The sequence below is a fragment of the Vitis riparia genome, chromosome 12, assembly GCF_004353265.1.
Source record: "Vitis riparia cultivar Riparia Gloire de Montpellier isolate 1030 chromosome 12, EGFV_Vit.rip_1.0, whole genome shotgun sequence".
NCBI classification, from domain to species: Eukaryota; Viridiplantae; Streptophyta; class Magnoliopsida; order Vitales; family Vitaceae; genus Vitis; species Vitis riparia.
Window position 1 is genome coordinate 7,138,528 of NC_048442.1, and position 19,354 is coordinate 7,157,881.

The 19,354-nt window shown below is 32.1% G+C and overlaps 2 protein-coding genes across 2 annotated transcripts; both read left to right on the forward strand.

Moving 5' to 3' along the window:
• The first annotated feature begins 7,625 nt into the window (after positions 1-7,625).
• On the forward strand, positions 7,626-9,276 carry LOC117926402 (anthocyanidin 3-O-glucosyltransferase 2-like). The gene has a single exon (XM_034845490.1). The coding sequence runs from the start codon at positions 7,663-7,665 to the stop codon at positions 9,079-9,081; it is 1,419 nt and encodes a 472-aa protein (XP_034701381.1). The 5' UTR covers positions 7,626-7,662; the 3' UTR covers positions 9,082-9,276.
• An 8,110-nt stretch (positions 9,277-17,386) lies between these two features.
• Positions 17,387-18,623, forward strand: LOC117925936 (anthocyanidin 3-O-glucosyltransferase 2-like). Its single transcript, XM_034845041.1, has 3 exons — positions 17,387-17,483; positions 17,571-17,690; positions 18,355-18,623. The coding sequence occupies exons 1-3, from the start codon at positions 17,387-17,389 to the stop codon at positions 18,621-18,623; spliced, it is 486 nt and encodes a 161-aa protein (XP_034700932.1).
• The last annotated feature ends 731 nt before the right edge of the window (positions 18,624-19,354 follow it).

Here is a 19,354-nt window from a genome sequence, read left to right on the forward strand (position 1 = left end):
ATTTAGGATCATCCATAGCAAGCCTTGACTCGATATGGCCCAAAATTGACTCAATGATAAATTTGCAGCTTGAGGAAATTAAAAGAGAGTTGGAAAGGGCTCGAACTATCTCTCTTCATGTTACAATGTTGCACTTATTTTGGAGGTTGAATGACAATGTTACCCACAAAGCAATCCAATTTCTAGATGAAGAATGTCAACGAGCAGAAAAGGTGCGCAGTGATACCTTAGCTTATGGGTGTTATTTGAGGAAAACACATGGCCTTCCATGTGCGCACAAACTTTTTGCACTTATGCAGGATGGTAAAAGTATTGAGTTGCAAGATATTCACCCCGTTTGGAAAACACTTGATATGGAAGTTCTAAAAGATAGTGCTCCTGATTCTGATGAGGAAAATAAGTTGCTGCAGTCATTATTTGATAGAATGATCCAACAACCTCGTAATGTCAAGAGAAGATATATTGAAGAGTTGGAAAAAATTGTTCACCCTAAGTGGAAAAATCTCAAGGAACCACTTGTACGACAAACTAAAGGTCGACTGAAAAAATTCCACGAAGAGGGATCCATCTGCTTGGGAATATGCGGAAAAGAAGTGTACTGGAAAATCATGCAAGAAAAGGTCATCATCAGGATCATTGCATGGTTGTTGACAATCAAGGTCAATATCAAGCCATGTTAGAAAATTCCCATTCATAAATGTAGTTCCAAAATTTGTTGTTCCATTTATTAATGATTACTACAATGTTAAGGTGAATGGAAATTGCGGGTACAAATCAATTGCTTATTTTATCTATTCTAATGAGGATAAATGACCCACTGTGAGAAGAGATTTGTTAAATGAGATGAATCGTGCACAATCTAGTATTGTTTCACTTCAACATTGGGAAGGTGATGCAAATGAATCCAAATGGATGGATGTGACGGATATGGCATGGGTCATTGCCAACACATATAATGCTGCATGTGTTTCTTTTTCTGGGTCGCAAAATTTGACATACTTACCTTTGAACGCAACCAAAGATGTACAAGGTCCTACGAGAGTCATTACTATTGTTTATTTGGATTAGCTCGACACTTCATAGCGGTATATTTCTTTTATTTATTCTTATATTTACACACACGGATACACCCTAATTGTTGGTATTGAATTGTTGTGTTTTTTTTATAGGTAAATATGGTTTTAGATTTTCCATTGCCAAGAATTCATCCCGGTTGGTATTCGTATCATGATGTCAATGTATTCAATTGGGATGAGCAATTTAAGTTGAGGTTAGAGGAGTGGTGTAAACAATTTGGAACAATTACAGTAGATTATGTAGACCTTGATTGAGTTCATGATTCAACACATTGAGAAAATATTTAATTGATTATATTTATTGACTTTTGAACATATGTAGGATTTAAGTCCCACTATGTTTTGACCTTTTTTTAAGCTCTTGATTACATACTTTGTTTTATGAGTCTTTACTTGGCATATATAAATAATTATTAGATTGCTCATATTCTTAATCAATCTCTAGTTATATGCAATATTTTTGTTTGGATTACAAAAAAAATCATATTGAACACAATAAAAGATATATTTTTTAAAAAACCATTCAAATTAAATATTGTTTATTTTAAAATTTTAATAATATTTTTTATTTAAAAAAAATTGAGTTATAAATTTCACATTAAAACAATGAATATAATAAAATCATTTTATATAATATACTTTTGGTGAAAAAAATCATTTTATAATTTATTATTTAAAGAAATTATTTTGTTTTAAAATATAAGAAGAATATGAAATACAATTGAGTATGAAAAAAATAAAAGAAATAAAAAGAAACTATCCTCATTACGTGGGGTTGGGTGGGTAGAGATGAAAATGAAGATAAAAATAGAAGAAAAAGAATGCTAAAGGGGGTGGTGGTTGGGAAAAAATAAAAAATAAAAAAGGGGTGCAATTGGGAGGTAAGATTGGGGAGGAGAGAGGAGAGAGAGGGGGAATGAATAAGGGAGGGTAATTTAGGAATGTAAAATGCTGTATTAGTAAAAATGGTATTGCGAGTAACAATTGTGATTTATATCTATTCTCAAATAGTTCTAAAAAAAATGATCAAATGCTAAAATAAATATAAAATTTAATAGAAACTTTAGGATGCTTTTGATAGTTTTCATTTCCAAAAATAATTTTCATTTTTTATTTTTTTTTCTTTTCTTGAAAATAAATTTAACTAAAAAAAATTGAAAATAATTTTTAGAAATTAAAAATGAGATTTGTAAAATCTTATTTTGAATCTTCACTTTTAAAAAATAATGAAAAAAATATAATTAAAATTTTATATAATGAACACATAATTAAAAGTTTATAGAATATAAGCATCATTATATGAGATATATTATTAAAATGATAATATTTTTATGATATATATTATACCTATTACATGCCACTTTATTTTTATATCTCATTTATTCTTTTTTTAATAAAAATATATCCACTTATAATATATATATATATATATTTTGCTTCTTTTGTCAAAATGATTATTTTCTTCATGAAATGAATTTAAGCAATGAATTATTATAACAATAACTATCCTTATTTATAAGAACTTCCATGTGAAAAAGTGCATTACCTAATAAAATGGCTTCGCCCCCGCCCCCCCCCCCCCCCCCCCCCCCCCCCCCCCCCCTTTTTTTTTTTTTTAAGATGAATATGCAAATAAAGGAAGAAATAAATGGATAACAAAAATAAATTTTGATTAATCAAAATAATTAGTATTGCAATATTTACCATTATCTAAAACTATGATTCCTTTTCACCTTTTCTTCCTATTTTGCTTTTAATCACTATTGGCATTGTTAAGATGAATTTTTCAACTCAAAATTATTTCCACCAATTTTTATTTATTTTTCCCATTCTCTAAGATTCAATTAAAAATTTTTCTTATTGAATGTTTACTTTTGAAAATAAAGTTTTTCAAAATTTTTCAGAAAATAAAGGTATTTGTTTTTTTAGTTTTTTTTTTGTTAAAAGTAATTTGCTTTCAAATTTTAAATTGTTTGTTTTTCTACTTTTTCATAATTTATTATAAACTTTTTATTGAATAGAAAAATTCAAAATATTTGATTTTTTTTAAAGGAAAAAAGTACATGTTATTATTATTATTATTATTATTATTTTTTTACTTTTTAATGCTTAATAAAAATAAAATATTATTAAAAAAAATAACTTAATACTTAATACTATTAAGCATTACCATTTAGAATTGAGTAAAAAAAAAACAAGTACCACCTAATTACATTGAATTCTTAACTTAATATATTTGATTCTTAGCTACAACTAATATCTCTAGTTCAGAGAAGAGGGGATCAATTGAATGAAGCCACAATGAAATATGAAGACATGAAACTTTTTTTTATTTATTTATAAAATCATATTGTTATCTTAAACTTTTTTTTTTCATTTTAAATACGAATCATTTGACCAACTTATAATACAAGTCCAAATTATAGGCGTAAAAAAATTCAAATTGATTCACTTTTAAAATAATTATTTTTACCAATGGCCTACTATCATTTTTATTTTTTCTTAATAATCATAAACTAATTTCATGACAGGTTTTTATAATTATTTATATAATGTTAAATGTGAGATGTTAATCTTTTTTTAAATCCACCTAATTATAATTATTCTTCTAAAATTTTTATTTGTCTTTTAGAGTTTCTTAATTAGCATATTGTGTGTACCATTCCATATTAATCACGGATACCGAGACTAATGCACCTCAGGACTTGCTAAGTCAATACCATGATTGTGAACCATGATCAAGATTAGCGAAGAATTACATACTTGGACGGTAAGATTCTGGAGCAAAGGATTATCGAAAGCAGGTTGCTTGTTGATGTCTACGCAATCGAAAATGTCATTGTTTAGTGTCTGCAAAATGAGTGGGAAAAGTAGTCAAAACCACAAACCCTTGTTAGCTCTTCTACTCCACCTATAAAAATAAACCGAACCAATTCCCAAAACATGGCCAGTAGGGCACTCAAAAAAAAAAAAAATCTTTAATCAACTTAGAGATTGAAACAGAAAGATTATGATGAAGAGAAAGAAGATCCCATGCCTTGATGCTCTTGACTGAGGCTTGTTTAGACGCCTCACTTCTCTTTCCAGTTCCAAATCTTCTTTAGATGGAACACTTCTTCTTCCTCCTTCAACTTCATCACTGACTGCTAAAAAAAAAAAAAAGAGCCAAACCCACTACTAGCAACCTCATCTTCAAACCCAAGCTCCCCCAACAGAACACGAACGTTAATAAATCACTTCGTTTTATCTATCTCCATATTTGGTAAGTTAATTTATTTCTTACTAAGAAGAGAAAGGATGAATAGTTTTATTGGGTAATTCACTTTTTGACATGGAAGTTCTTATAAATAAGGATGGTCATGATTTTAATAATTGATTGTTTAAATTCATTTCACGAAGAAAATAGTAAAAATGCAAACTGATTTTGATATGAAAAAAATAGTAATTCAGATCATTTGGCAAAAGAAGAATTAGGAGGTAAGTAATTAAGGTTGGTGGATTATTCATTTTTTATTTAAAGAAAGCCATAATAATTTTGTTGGGGAAATATAGTTTTAACTTGTGGGTGATATTAATAAATAGATTTCCACTCAAATGTTTAGGAGTAATAAATTTAAAAATAATGGAAAAAAAATTCAAGATTTATATTATAGATGTTAAGACAATTTCTACTAATCGTCACATTTTTTAAGAGTTTGACAATGTAGCAATGAAAACAATAAGATATTTGTACAAGAAGGTATTGTGAATTTTATAAAGAAGACAATAATAAATATCTTAATGCTCTTGATTAATGGAAATATTAATGGGAGTAGATTTTTATTCTTTGGTCGTGCTGCTCGTGCATCTCCTTTATTATTTTAATTCTTAATCATAAAGTTCTCTATTATGTCATCTTTATTTTTTCTCTTAATATATCCTCTCAAGTTAAAGTGATAATGAATATAGATGTCTACATTTTCTTGAAACATGGTGAAAACATCTTAAGACAAAGATATAAAAAATATCAAATTATTCTTTAATTTTTTTTATAAGTCATTACTGAATTGACAAACTTTGTCTTGGTTTAAAATTAGATTTTGATTGTGGCAAAATTTAAAGTCCCTAAAATATTCTTCAAGATGTCATGATTTTTTTTTTTTTTTAGTCATCATACTTTTCAACTATAATAAAGAGCCATTATTGTTTAAAAGAAGTCTATACCACATATGTTGTGTTAACATCAAAGATCATACTGGAAACGTCTTTTTTCATGGTTTTGAGAACTCATGAAGTAACAAATTTGTTATTGTTGATCCATAAGTGGGATTGCATAATAAAAATTTTGCTTCCTCATCAATCTTTATTTCTTCAGCAGGTTTTCCTCTACTTAAAAGATGGTGTAGAACATTGATGGCCCGAACTAAGGAAATGATTTGATTTTGTTATAGTAAAAATATTGTGGTGTTTAGCTTAATTGAAATCAATCTAAAATACTAATGGAAGGATCCTAATAAGGACTTCTGGTTTTTTTTTTCCAAAAAATAAGACATGTTTTGTATAGATAGGTCGAATCTTTTGTAACATTCGACCACTTTTGAAGGCTCGAGTTCCCCCCTCATTTTGTATTAATATATTAATTTCTCTTCATTTATGAAAATAAAGATAGATATTGATTCTTATCATTATGTATTGTGCATCTTTCAATTCCATGTCCCTACCATTCAATGTCGTGTTATCTTTCATTATAAAGTACTTTGATTTTTTTTTTCCTTCGTTATTATTTTTTAAATTCCACCCTAAGGAAATTATACAAGGAAAAGTTAAAAACGATCCATTATCTGAGAATCAATACGTTTACTTGTATTCAATTTCTAATGATTTTTTCTAAATTTCTTAAACATTTTTGAAAAAGAAGGCAACTGAGTTAATGCATTGGATTCTTAATTCCCACTGATTTCTTTGGTCCAAAGAGAAAGGGGATGAATTGAATGAACCCATGATGAAATATGATGACAAGAAACTTTATTTTTATAAAATTACATTATTTTGAAAGCAAAGTTTCCTTTCTAAAGTTTAAAATTATAAAAGCAGATTTAGGCTATCTTGCTTTGATTAGAACTAGTATTAATTTTGTCTTAAAGGTTGTTGAACTAACTGCCAATCTAATCTCAGCAGCCAAGTTAGCATAATGCATGCACCTTACCCATCCACATTTCCATTAAATAATTACTTTACTACAATCCATTCACAAAAATCCATTTGGATAAAGAGTTAGACTAGAAATGCTTTTTGTTTAACTTTTTCCCCCTACAATAAAGAGTTACATGTATATTGGAAACTTATTTTTGAAAGTATGATTTCCATTCCCAAGATATTAATAAATCAATCGCAATAAAGGATACTAAAAATGTCACCAATGTATTAAAAAAAGTTTAAAATGTGATAAAGTATAATGGGCATGGATTACTTCAAGAGGATAAATCCACTTTATCAAATGATTAATAATAATAGTTTATATTATATCATATTGACTTTTCTTTTTACAACATACTATTTTCTTGTCTATTTTTATTAAAATTGAATAAAAACTCTATTTATATATATATACATGGAGAGAAAATTAATAAAAATATTAACCTTAAAAAGGCTAAAATAAAAAATAAATAACAATAATAATAAAGAGAATGGATTAAGCTTTCAAAGTTACTTAGAGAAATGAAATTAAAATAATAAATCCATGAAAAATACAAAAAAAAAAGGTATAGATTAAGCCTTAAAATATATTTAGAAAAATAAAATTATTACAATGAATTTATGATAAATAAAAAAACAAGATTAAGTGAAGAAATAAAATTAAAATAAGGAATTCATGAAAAATACAAAAAATAAGGGAAGATTGGGCCCTAAAATTTATTTAGAACAATAACATGACGAAAATGAATTCATGATAGATAATTCACGAAATATACAAAAAGTAAGGGAAGACTGGGCCTTAAAATTCATTTAGAAAAATAAAATTACAACAATGAATTCATGATAAATAAAAAATAAAATTAAACAAAAATACAGGAAAGGAAGATAAGTATAAAGAAATGATACATTTTAAAGACTAAAATTTTATGTAGTTTTATTTTTAAAATTTACTTTTTAATTCTAATATTTTTTTTCCCCACAAAATAATCTCTTTTATATATTTTTTTTCCTACATCTAACTCTTTATCCAAATGGATTTTTGTGAATGGAAAACTAAAATGAGCCTCCATAAAAAATCAATAGCAGTGGAGTTACAGAGCCCCTTGCAGATGAAGACAAGTGAATCTTAATCACAATGGCGGATGGGATTCCCAAGGAAAGTTAAAGATACTTTTTGCAAGAGAATTTGATTAATTAATCAGTAAAATAATAATTAGGTTCTTAATGATTGATGCCTTTGGCCTCCCCTCCATGGCATCTTCAATGTAATACAAGTTTGCCACCAAAGCCATGAAGTCATCACCTTCTTCCTCTTCCTCTATAAATAAAAGCAAAAGCTTTCTTAACAACAATCCGAACTCAGTCTACTCAAAACTCGAGTGTAAACACCCCACAAGACCCTTCACTCAAAATGAAGAAAGTAGAGCTCGTGTTTGTTCCTTCCCCTGGGGTTGGTCACCTTGCAGCAACTGTGGAGATGGCAAAGCTCATTTCTGATCGAGATGATCGACTATCAGTCACAATCTTTATCATGAAGCTCCCATTTGAGTCGGAGGACGGTAAAACGACTGAATCAGTGGCTTCTTCGATTCGTTTTATCACCCTCCCTCGTATAGAGATCAGTTCCAGTTCATCGACGTCACCGGCTAACTTCTTCACTGACGTTGCCAAAGCTTATACACCCCTTGCGAGAGAAGCTGTCCATGAGCTCATGACTCGCTCTGGCTCTGTTCGGCTTGCTGGGTTCGTCATCGATATGTTTTGCACCTCCATGATTGATGTGGCCAATGAGTTTGGGGTTCCTTCCTATCTCTTCTTCACTTCTAGTGCTGCCTTTCTTGGTTTTGTGCTGCATCTTCAATCCCTCCATGATCACCACAACTTGGAAATCACTGAGTTCAAGGACTCAGATGCTGAGTTGGAAGTTCCGAGTTTTGTCCACTCAGTTCCTGGTAAGGTTTTCCCTTCTGTGGTGTTTGATAAGGAAGGTGATGAAATTCCCATCCTCCTCCACCACACTCAAAGGTTTAGAGAAACCAAGGGTATTATTGTAAACACATTTGTGGAGCTGGAATCGCATGCCATCAACTCATTTTCTGGTGATACATCCCCTCCAATTTACCCTATAGGACCCATACTTAACACTGAAGTCGAGTCTAGTGAGGTCCAACAGCAAGCTATTGAGATCATGAATTGGCTTAATGATCAACCTCCATCATCTGTGGTGTTCTTGTGTTTTGGGAGCATGGGAAGCTTCAATGGTGAACAGGTTAAAGAGATAGCACATGGGCTTGAGGGTAGTGGGTGTCGATTTTTATGGTCATTACGTCAACCTCCTCCAAAGGGCAAGATGGAATATCCCATCGAATATGGGAATAAAGAGGAAGTTTTACCTGAAGGGTTTTTAGATCGAACGACTAAGATTGGCAAAGTAATTGGTTGGGCTCCACAGGTAGCTGTCCTAGCCCATCCAGCAGTGGGAGGATTTGTATCTCATTGTGGGTGGAATTCTACTCTAGAGAGCTTATGGTATGGGGTTCCAACCGCTACATGGCCAATGTATGCAGAACAACAACTCAATGCGTTTCAGATGGTGAAGGATCTAGAATTGGCAGTGGAGATTAAAACAGATTATGATAAGGACAAAGGTTATATTGTGAGCAGTCAAGACATTGAGAAGGGACTAAGGCAGCTAATGGATGCAGATAGTGAGGTGAGGAAGAAAAGGCAGAAAATGCAAGAGAAGAGTAGGAAAGCCATGATGGATGGTGGATCTTCGTACTCCTACTTGGGATATTTTATTGAAGACATGATGACTAACGTTCCATGAAAGAAACAAAGTGGTTTTTAGTGGATCAATTATTATATAGTGATGTGAACAAGAAAGCTTAATTAAAGTATTAGTTCATGTAATATGCTTTACTTGAATGTCCACCCAAATATTGATTATTTGGAAGTTGCAAATTTACGTGTTATCTTTGGGCATATGAAGGAATTATTATGCATATAGAATTTAATAGTGTAAGATTTGGTTCATAGTGTTAAATGAAAGTTTTGTTAATCTTGATTTTGATGATTACCAAACAAAGTTTAAAACTAATGATTTTATTTCAAGTACAAAAGAAATAAGAAGATTTTCAATAAGACAATTAAAAAGATATATTAAGGTAAAAGGAAATTAAAAAGAAAACCTTAGAGAGATATGGTATTCCAAGTTAATTTTTCAAAAATTCTTTTGTAAGATTGTTAGTATACTTGGTTCATATTACATTATATTTTTATTTAAGTATTATTTTTGAATATAGAACATTAAAAATAAATGTCAGACATAAAATTATTTTTAAATATATTAAAAATAAGTTAAAAATATTTTACGTTTCAAAATGAACTTTTTTTTCTATAATATACTAGAAAATGTTTTCAAAAACTTGTTTTAAATTTTTTTTTTAAGAATTGTTTTCGAAAGCAGCAATCAAACCAACCCTTAATTTTTTTAAATAGTTTTAAAAATTGTTATACTTCATATAAAAGTTATTATCATTTTTTATTTTAAAAACAAATATTAACATCCGTTTCAATTGTTAAAAACCGATGTTAATTAACATTATCTTTATCAAAGAGGTGGTGGCATGGTCCATGGGTCATCCATCTTATCCATTAACTTAGTTATTTGTCTTTTCATTAGGAAGGGGGAATGAACCCAGCCTTTTGTTTTCATTTGAAAAGGAAGCATAGCAGGCGTTGATTTTATTTTATATTTTTACTGGTAATATTTTTTAAATTTAAAAATTAATTTTTAAATACTAGATTATTGAAATTTTAAAGAAGAATATTCTGATTAATAGTTGCCATAATATTTCCAACTCCACCATAGCCATCCATATATTCTAAATCATGATCGGATTGTTCTAACAAATGACCTTGCCACCAAATTCATTTTTAAATGTGCCATCTTTTTTAATGAATCTTCCAGCGACCTCCATCTGCTCAGAAAACAGACGTTCATGATGGAGAAGGCGGAGTTGGTGTTCGTCCCATCGCCTGCGATTGGCCACGTTGTAGCCTCAATTGAGATTGCAAAGCTCCTGACTCGTCAAGATGACCGAATCTCGGTCACTGTCCTCATCATGAAGTTTCCCTGGATTTCAAATATAGCAGCTAAGTTGAATCACTGGCTGCTTCCATCTCCGGGTTGCCCATATGCTTCGTTAATCTTCCTGGTGTTGAAGTCAGTTTGGAAGCATCGTCTTCCGCCAACTTCTTCGCTGACTTGGTTCGGGCCCATGCGCTGCTCGTGAGAGACGCTGTAGCCAAGCGACAGAACTCTGGCTCGGTTCGACTCGCAGGGTTGGTGATTGATATGTTTTGCACCCCCATGATTCATGTGGCCAATGAGTTTGGCCTTCCTTCGTATATCTACTTCACTTCCAGTTCCGCGTTTCTGGGTTTCCTGCTCCATCTTCAATCTCTTCATGATGATGAGAGCGTTGATGTTGCTGAGTTCAAAGGTTCGGATGCTGATCAGTTAGAGGTGTTGGAAAAATTTAAACCACAAACAGGATCTCATGAAAGACATTAAAGCGTGCAATAAAAATTCGGAATTAAGAAAAGCTGACCTTGATTGATTTCATAGACAACCATTCCTGTGTTCTTCTGGTATTCAAGGATGCACTCAATTCATGAAGGAGAGAAACCCTGGGTTCAATTGACTCTTCCCTTCCTACACCCAAAAATTGTGTGTGCTCTGAAGAGATCGTTCGTGCAGTACGTTCTCTTCTTCAATCCCAAAGAGAAAAACATAACAAAATAGGATAGTCACCCTGCATTTTTCCCTTATATATATATAAATAAATAAAAATAATTCATATATATATATATATATATATATATATATATATATATATATATATATATATATATTACACATATCACACATACACAGTTTGGACCATTTGACTTAATGTGTCAGTTAAGTGAATTAGGGTGAACCCATAGAAATCAAGCAATAAGGTGTCCAGCCTCATTATATACCGCAATGCAAGAATTGAATTAACACTGATTTATGACATTATCAAATTGATTATGTAAGTCTACACATAAAAATTCTGACAATTCTCCCACTTAGACTACATAATCAAACATCACAACATATATAAAATTATAAATCAATGTCCCATAGAATCTCATCAAAACAAAAACAAAAGCAATCATATATGCTTCATTGCTTGATTCACAGGGAAATATACAATAATAGCAATCCTTCCAACAATAGAATAATATTACAATACCATAAGTGTCTCCCACTAACTTAATACAACCTAGGCTTCCAACAACCTCATTTGAGATACATGTTCCTGAAACACAACTATGAGTAAGCCTTTTATTAGTGGATCCGCCAACATACTTTTTGTGGACATGTGCTCAATATCAATAAGAGACTCTGCTACTTTCTCTTTAACAAAATAGAACTTTACATCAATATGTTTGGAATGAGAAATACTCCTAATGTTCTTAGAGAAAGGAACAGTTGCAGAATTATCACAAAATAATTTCAGCGGTCTAGAAATGGAGTCAACAACTCCCAAGCTGAAATAAAATTTCGCATCCACATAGCATGACAACAAGCCTCATAACATGCCACATACTCTGCCTCCATAGTTGAGGATGCTGTAAGTGTCTGCTTGACACTTTTCCAAGATACAACTCCTCTTGCCATCATAAAAATATAGCCCGTAGTGGATTTCTTATCATATATGCAGCTAGCAAAATCAACATCACAAAACCCAACTACATCAAGTATGTTGGTGCACCGATATGTCAACATTAAGTCCTTAGTTCCTTGCAAATACCTAAGGACTTTCTTAGCAGCTTTCTAATGTTGACTCCCAGGATTACTCAAGTACCTTCCCAACATGCCCACAACAAAAGCAATATCAGGGCGTGTACATACTTGAGCATGCAAAAGGCTGCCAACCGCAGATGAATAAGGAATGGTTCTCATTTCCTCTCTCTCATCATCATTTTGAGGACACTAAGCCTTTGAAAACTTATCACCCTTCACAATTGGGGCTCTAGTAGAACTACACTTGTGCATATTGAACCTCTTCAATATCTTCTCAATATAGGTTGTTTGAGACAATTTAAGCACCCCATTAGCCCTATCATGAAGAATCTTTATGCCCAAAACATAAGAAGCCTCACCAAGATCCTTCATGTCAAAATGGGTTGACAACATGTGCTTTGTCTCAATCAACAAGTCAGAATCATTTGATGAGAGTAGTATATCATCAACATATAAAACAAGAAATATGTAACTACTCCCATTGACCCTTAAATATATGCATCTATCAACTGTATTCTCTTTAAAACCATTTTGGGTGATAATCCTATCAAACTTCAATACCACTGCCTCGAAGCCTGTTTAAGACCATAAATTGACTTATTGAGCTTGCAAACTAAGTGTTGCTTTCCAACTTCTGTAAAACTAGTAGGCTGCTCCATATACACGTCCTCATCCAGATCACCATTCAAGAAAGCTGTCTTGACATCCATCTGATGTAGCTCCAAATCAAAATGAGCTACTATGGCCATAATCACTCTAAAAGAGTCCTTGGTCGACACAAGTGGGAAGGTTTCTTTAAAATCAATCCCTTCTCTTTGACTATAACCTTTAACCACAAATCTAGCTTTATGTTTCTTTATTCGCCCGCTAGAATTACATTTGGTCTTAAAGACCTACTTGCACCCAACTGGTTTATAACCATGTGGCAAGTTAACCAAATCCCAAACTCCATTCATATACATAGAATTCATTTCATCATCCATGGCTTCTTTCCAAGAAGTGAATTGAGGACAATGAATTGCTTCTTGATAAGTGACTGGATCAGAAGCATTATAACCATCATGCTCCTGCAAATAAATCATGTAGTCATTTGAAATAGCCGGCCTACAAACCCTCTATGATCTTCTCAAAGGAATCCCATCAACAACAGTATCATCAACAGGAATGCTAGGTTCCACTTGATCACCACGCTCTCCTTGATTTGTGGCTGACTGTTGGACAATAGGAACATCCACATTTGGAACATGAGATGTAAGAAAAGGAATCACAACATGCTATTCTTCAAAAAGTATCTTACGAGGCACAAAATTTGGATCAATATTAACTTCATCCTCAAAGTATACAACCCTATTTGACTCAACGATCCTGGTGGTATGAGATGAACAATAAAATCTGGAACCCCTTGATTCAATGCAATAACCAACAAAGAAACCACTGATGGTTTTAGGATCAAGTTTCTTTGACTATGGGTTATATGGCCTAACCTCAGCCTTACATCCCCAAACGTGGAAATGATGAAGGCTTGGTTCTTCCTTAACCATAGCTCATAAGGTGTCTTAGGTACAGACTTACTGGGCACTTGATTCAAAATATATGCCGCAGTCTTTAAGGCTTCACCCCACAAAAATTATGGCAAGGAGGAATTAGACAACATGCACCTCACCATATCCAACAATGTGCGATTCCTCATTTATGCAACCCCATTCTGTTGAGGAGTGCCTGGCATTGTATATCTAGCATCAATGTTGCATTCCAACAGAAACTTAGCGAATGGTCTAGGATTTCGTCCAGTCTCATCATATCTCCCATAATACTCACCACCTCTATCAGACTTCACAGCTTTAATGGGCTTTCCCAACTACAACTCCACCTTAGCCTTAAAGGCCTTAAACACATTTAAGGAGTCAGATTTCTCATGGATTAGTTCAACATAACCATATCTAGAGAAATCATCAATAAAAGTGATAAAATATTTATAACCCCCTAAAGCAGTTGGTGTCAAAGGACCACATATATCTGTGTGGATCAAGTCTAAAGTGCTTCCACACCTATCAATCTTCTTTTTTATGGTCTTAGCTGTCATCTTCCCCTTTAAGCAAACAACACAAGTCTCAAAGTCTAAGAAATCAAGATTAGAAAGCATACCATCTCTAACCAATCTTTCTAATCTTTGCCTAGAAATATGACCTAGGCGTTTGTGCAACAACATGGAAGAACTCAAATTCATTCTAGCACGCTTGCAACCAACAACAGAATTAACAGAAGATGAATCACACAAAGGACCATGATGTAAACTGAGACTATAAAGATTGCCAAACAAAACACCATTGCCAATTAAAACAGAGCTGCTAAAAATATCCACTTTTCCACCTCCAAAGTGGAAAGAGTAACCATGTCTAGCCAAAACGGATACAAAAATCAAATTCCTCCTAAGTGAGGGTATGTAAGCAACATCTTGTAACAATAAAAAGCTTTTGGTGGCCAATCTTAGCTTTATCATGCCAAAAAAAAATTATATTTTCACTTTGCTTCCATCATCCATATATACAAATTCTTCATGCTTTGACGACCTCCTTTTCTTTGTCATCTCCTAAAAAAAATTAGTAACATGAATAGTGGCACCAGTATCTAACCACCAAGAATTGGCATGAACATCAACAATATTAGTATCAATCATGTTTGCATTCAAATCAACCACAACCACAATTTTACCTTTCTTCTTCTTCTCTAGCCAATTTTTAAACTTGAAGCAATCAACCCGCTTATGCCCAACCTTGTGGCAAAAGTTGCACTTCCACTTGAATTTCTCATTCTTTGTAGCATTAGATGAAGCAGATCCACTAGGGGCTCCTTGACTTGAATTCCTTCTCCTCCTGAATTGCTTAGAGCCTTTAGAATTCTTGTGTGAAGGTTTTTTCTTCATATTGTTCCCTTGGTCAGTAACAAGAGCAATGAAGTGAGTCTCATTTTTCTTCAGTGAGACTTCATGTTGCACCACAATAGACATCAACTCCTCCAAAGTCCATTCTTCCTTCAAGGCATTATAGGTCAACTTCACTACATCAAAGGAAGCAAGAAGAGACTCAAGTATTAGCCATTTCAGGAATTTCTCATTCAACTCCACTTTCATCTCATTTAGCTTGTTGAAGTAGTGCTTTAGCTTGATTATGTGATCTCTAATACCTCCTACTCCATCATACATAGTGGTTGTGAGAAGCTTCAAGTAAGTTGTCATTTGTCCCTTATCAGTCTTGGTGTAATTGACCTTCACATATTCCAAAAAATCTTTGGCCTTTTCCGTTTTTGGCACACATTCTTTAATGGACTTATCCATAGTGTATTTCATCACCATCAAACAACTCCTATTGGAGTGCTCCCATTTCTCATAGAAGGATCTTTCATTTGTAGAGCTTATATCAGTGGGTTTACTTGGCTCATCAACTCTCAAAGCCAAGTTCAGATTTTGCAAAGTCATATGTACGTTGAAAGACTCAAATCATTCCTCAAATTTGTTTCCAGTAAGAGGCTTGATGGCAGACAATTGCAGAGTGATACCAGGATTGCTAGTAGTTAGAAAATAGAAAAATTAAACAATATGCATGTTACTACAAAATCATGCTATTTGCTAGTTTCTAGAATTTCTCAATTTACCAATAGCTTGGAATTTTGAAAATTCCATAGCGGTAAGGACACCTAATTAAATATCACAGAAAATTAGTACAGTTCATAATATATAATTAATTTCCTTCACCAATCTAAGCATCCTACCAAGTATTATAATCATCGATAGGACAATTACAATAGCCGTATGAACCTTAGTAATCACAATAATAAAACAATAAAAAATATGGGAGATTAAATATCTCAACAAAGACAATTTGACACATATAGGATCACGATAGGCAACCACATATATGTTCACTATTGTCATGATGAATTCAAAATATCTCAATTTGCACAACTTGACACACTTAGAATTGCGATAGGTAATCACACAAGTGTTCTTCAATGTCATAATAAATTGAGATATTCAACAAAAAAGCTTAGGACAACATTATTGGTATAACACAAAAATTATACCCAAAAGAACAATAATAATAATAATAATAATAATTGTCCCAATAAATCCAAATTTAATAAATGCATAATAATTCCAACATATGCATTAATTCCAAGAATGCTAAGACAAAAAAAAAAAATTGTTTTTTTTTTAATGATGTCATGATGATGTCATCGTCTTTTCCATGGGCTGAACAAACTTGGTTTGGGCTGAACAGATTTGGAGAAGAAAAAAAAACTTCGGCCAACAATTATGCAATTTTCGATGCAAACAACCGGTTTTCCATTCTCAAACATTAATCCATCAATCTTGACCAAAAAATTGCACAAAAACGCATAAACGAAGAACCATAAGAAACCCTAACTTTCGAAATCCCATCAATTGAGTTCCAAAAAAACCAAAAAAATGATGGGTTTTCCTCCAAAAGGTGTTTTCTACAAGTCTCCAACATCAATTTGGCTTAAAAATGGAGAATTAACACCAAATAAAAAAAGGCCCAAAATTGGCTTCCAAAACAAAATGAAAACTCTAAATAATCCAAATAAAAATGCAGCTTAAATGTCATCCATGGTAGCTTTGATACCAATTGTTGGAAAAATTTAAACCACAAACAGGATCTCATGAAAGACATTAAAACATGCAATAAAAATTCGGAATTAAGAAAAACTGACCTTGATTGATTCCATAGAAAGCCATTCATGTGTTCTTCTTCTGGTGTTCAAGGATGCGCTCAATTCATGAAGGAGGAAAACCCTGGGTTCAATTGACTCTTCCCTTCCTATACCCAAAAACTGTGTGTACTCTGAAGAGATTGTTTGTGCAGTACGTTTTTTCTTCAGTCCCAAAGAGAAAAACAGAATAAAATAGGATAGCCACCCTGCCTTTTTCCCTTATATATATTACACATATCGCACATACACAATTTGAACCACTTGACTTAATGGGCCAATAAAGTGAATTAGGGTGAGCCCATAGAAATCAAGCAATAAGGTGTCCAGCCCCATACTGGACTACAATGCAAAAATTAAATTAACATTGATTTATGACATTATCAAATTGATTATGTAAGTCCACACATAAAAATTCCAACAGGAGGTTTCGAGTTTTGTGAACTCGGTTCCTGCTGGAGTCTTCCCTTCTGTGGTATTAGACAAGGAAAGTGGTAGGACCGATGTGTTTCTCTACCATGTAAGAAGGTTCATACAAGTCAAGGGTATTGTGGTAAATACATTCATGGAGCTCGAATCTCGAGCAGTCAACTCATTTTGTAGTGTTGCAGTCCCTCCGGTATACGCGGTGGGGCCTATTCTTAATGCTCAATTCGAGTCGGGTGGGGTCAACAAGATGCTAATGCTATGATTAATTGGCTTGATGATGATGTCTCCTTTTATCTGTGGTGTTTTTTGTGATTTGGGAGTCAGGGAAGCTTTGGTCTTTGCTTTGGGAGTGAAGGAAAGCTTTGGTCTTGACCAAACGCTGTATTTCTCTGCTGCTGAAAGGGATCGAACCCCTCATCAAAAAGGTGCATATGCGTCCGGTATACCATTAGACAAGTTTACGCTTTGATAAATTATATATATATATAATATATATATATATATATATATATATATATATTAATATATATATATATATATATATATATATATATATAATTAAATGAAAAAATTTTATTTAATAAATTAGTAAAAATAATAAAAATTATTATGATAATTTTTTATAGTATTTTAATATTAAAAATCATACATTTATCATAATTTTATTTTATATCATTTAATACACTTGAATTAAATGTATCATAAATTTAATATTAAATATATTTTAAATTAGACATATTATAATCAAATATCATAATATTATTATCAAATAGTATTTGATATAATTTAATAATCAATTGTACACTTATATATATTATATCAATTTCTTCAACAAAACAATTTTAAAAAAATCTATTATACTTCTAATTTCATTTTTAAGAGTTTTTTTAAATTTTTTTTTTTTTTTTATAAATTTTGATCAATTTTCAATCAACCGATTTTTTTTTTGTCAAAATATTCTCTGATATATCTTCAGTATATCCGTAAAATCGAAGTACTGATATATCCGTGATTACTGAGATTTTTATCCTTAATATTGACTAAGTTAAAGAGATTGCATATGGGCTTGAATGGAGTGGGCATAGGTTCTTATGGTCTCTTCAGAAACTCCACCAAAAGGTAAGATGGATTTTCCTAGTGATTATGTAAATTTTGATGAAGTTATATTGGAAGGGTTCTTGGATCGGATGGCTAGGATCGGAAAGGTGATTGGATGGGCTCCACAAATGGCCATCCTAGCCCATCCTGCAATTGGAGGATTTGTATCTCATTGTGGGTGGAATTCCATCTTAGAGAGCCTATGGTATGGAGTTCCAACAGCTGCACGGTCAATGTATGCAGACCAACAACTTAATGCTTTCCAAATTGTGTGAGATTTAGGATTAGTAGAAGATATTAAATTGGATTATCATGATATTTGATTGTAATATTGTAAGTGCACAAGAGATAGAGAGGGTAATAAGATGTGTAATGGATAATAATATTGAGTTGTGGAAGAAAGTGAAGGAGATGAAAAAAAAAGAGCAGGAAAGCACTATTGGATGGTGGATCTTCGTACTCATACTTAAGATGTTTTGTTGAGGACTTAATGATTAACATTATGGAAAATAAATAAAAAGTGTCTTAGGGAAGCATGTATTGATCTTAATAAAATTTTCAAAAATTGTATTTAATTAATAAATTACTCTTCTCCTTTTAGAATTTAAAATTCACCAATTTATGGTGAAATGCTTAAATTAATATTAAGGTGGTTTTTTTTTTTTGATTGAATAGAAAAAATCAAAATATTTAGCTTTTTCTATTAAGCTAAAAGTAACCTATTGACATTGTTCAATGTAACTAAATTGAACCTATTGATAACAAGCTCATTTTAGTTATGTTGGATGATGTCAACATGTTACTTTTAACTGAATAGAAAAAACCAAATATTTTGACTTTTTCTATTCAGCCAAAAAACAAACACCACCTTAATGAGATAAAATTTGAACAGATTATCATGCATGAAAAATCCATTTGAGAAGACTGGTTTCCAAGCAAATATTCATAATTCCAGTCTCGGCCAAGCACTTGAGGTTTCACCATCATCCTATGTAACATAATGATA